Source organism: Populus euphratica, unplaced genomic scaffold (genome assembly GCF_000495115.2).
Source record: "Populus euphratica unplaced genomic scaffold, PopEup_1.0 scaffold1157.1, whole genome shotgun sequence".
NCBI classification, from domain to species: domain Eukaryota; kingdom Viridiplantae; phylum Streptophyta; class Magnoliopsida; order Malpighiales; family Salicaceae; genus Populus; species Populus euphratica.
Window position 1 is genome coordinate 48,289 of NW_011501008.1, and position 1,780 is coordinate 50,068.

Here is a 1,780-nt window from a genome sequence, read left to right on the forward strand (position 1 = left end):
GTGGTTAATATTAAAAGATAATAATAAAATATTATTTTAATGAAAAATATTTTAAGAGACAACCATACTACCAAATACTCTAAATTGAATAATTATTTGATAATAATGGTACAGGTATAATAACACACAAAAATAAAGTGTTTATTTATTATTCTGGATGTTCATGGATATAATTATGGCCTGTTTCATAAATATATTTCAACTTAACTTATGATATTATATAATTGTAAATTTAATCTATTTTTTTTATTTAGGCATGTTGGATATATCGTTTTGCAAATATTATAAATATTTAGGAAATAAATTTATATTATTAATTTTATAAATTTATATTTAGAGGTAGATATATAATTTTTTTTTATTTATGTATGGTGTTCAGGCCAGCTTATATACACCATGATTAATTTTTATGGTTCATTGAATATCCTACAAGTTTAATGAACAAATAAGATATCGTGGGAATAATAGACATGCATAATAAAATTTAAATTTAAATAAAAAAAAGAAAGTTTAATGAACAAATAAGATATCGTGGGAGTAACAGGCATATATAATAAAATTCAAATTTAAATAAAAAAAAAGAAGATAAACCACTCCAACAGCTGTACTGTAACTTTACTTGCAGCAGATATATAACTTTTGATTATAGGTGTCATCCAATATTTGGTAAAAAAAAACTGACTGGAATTTTGGGCCTCACATACCCGACCAGATCCACAAGCCAAACTGCCACTTCCAATAAAACCCTAACCCTAATTACTCTTCCCCTTCCCCTCCATTTCTGCAGCACTCCAAAACCCCCTAACCATCCCCTCCGGTGAATAACCTCTCTCTCCCATTTATTACTTGTGCCTTGATGAATTATTTACGTTTTCTGTTTATGTGTGGCAGATAATCAATCAAAGAAAATGAGCAAGGGAGCAGCAGCTATAGGCGGGGCCAAGGGAAAGAAGAAAGGAGCAACGTTCACAATCGATTGTGCAAAGCCAGTGGAAGATAAAATTATGGACATTGCCTCACTGGAGAAGTTCCTCCAAGAACGCATTAAAGTCGGCGGAAAACCCGGAGCTCTCGGTGATTCCGTTACAGTCACCCGTGACAAGTCTAAGATCACCGTCACCTGTGACTCTAGCTTCTCCAAACGGTAATAATGAGAAATAATATATAATTAATTAGTGTTATATATTTTTATTTATTTTGTTTTAAATTTGTTTTTGTTGTTATAGTTATTTGAAGTATTTGACAAAGAAGTACTTGAAGAAGCATAACGTGAGAGATTGGCTTAGGGTTATTTCATCGAATAAGGACCGGAATGTTTATGAGCTGAGATACTTTAACATTGCTGAGAACGAAGGCGAGGAGGAAGATTGAGAGTATTTATGAATTCTTCTATTTTGTTTTTGTTTAGGATTTGTTTTCTAACATTTTGAAATGAGATTATTTGAAATTTTGGTGAACACCCCGTGTTGTTTTGCCTTGTGAATTTATGTTTGGTTACTACAGGCTTCGCTTTATTTGAGACCATATTCTAATTATTCTTGAATTTAAGAAAGTTTTGCCTTGATATTGTTTGTCTTGTATATTATATATCCTTTTGTCCTGCTAGCAGTTGAGCCTGGATAATGCTTGTGTATGGTGCATACATTCCACTTTTGTATTAAGGTTTATCAACAATGTATTACCAAGTTTTTGAACCTGCGAGATCGTTAGAGCTGAGGTTTTTATGATTTACATGGTTACGATGGAGTGGTGATATTGTAGCTTATTTTGAGATTAACAT

The 1,780-nt window shown here is 31.3% G+C and overlaps 1 protein-coding gene across 1 annotated transcript; it reads left to right on the forward strand.

Annotated features, from left to right (window-relative positions):
- Window positions 1–703: 703 nt before the first annotated feature.
- LOC105117040 (60S ribosomal protein L22-2-like) lies at window positions 704–1,566 on the forward strand. The gene is made up of 3 exons (XM_011014576.1): window positions 704–817; window positions 892–1,144; window positions 1,227–1,566. The coding sequence occupies exons 2-3, from the start codon at window positions 909–911 to the stop codon at window positions 1,369–1,371; spliced, it is 381 nt and encodes a 126-aa protein (XP_011012878.1). The 5' UTR covers window positions 704–817; window positions 892–908; the 3' UTR covers window positions 1,372–1,566.
- Window positions 1,567–1,780: the final 214 nt, after the last annotated feature.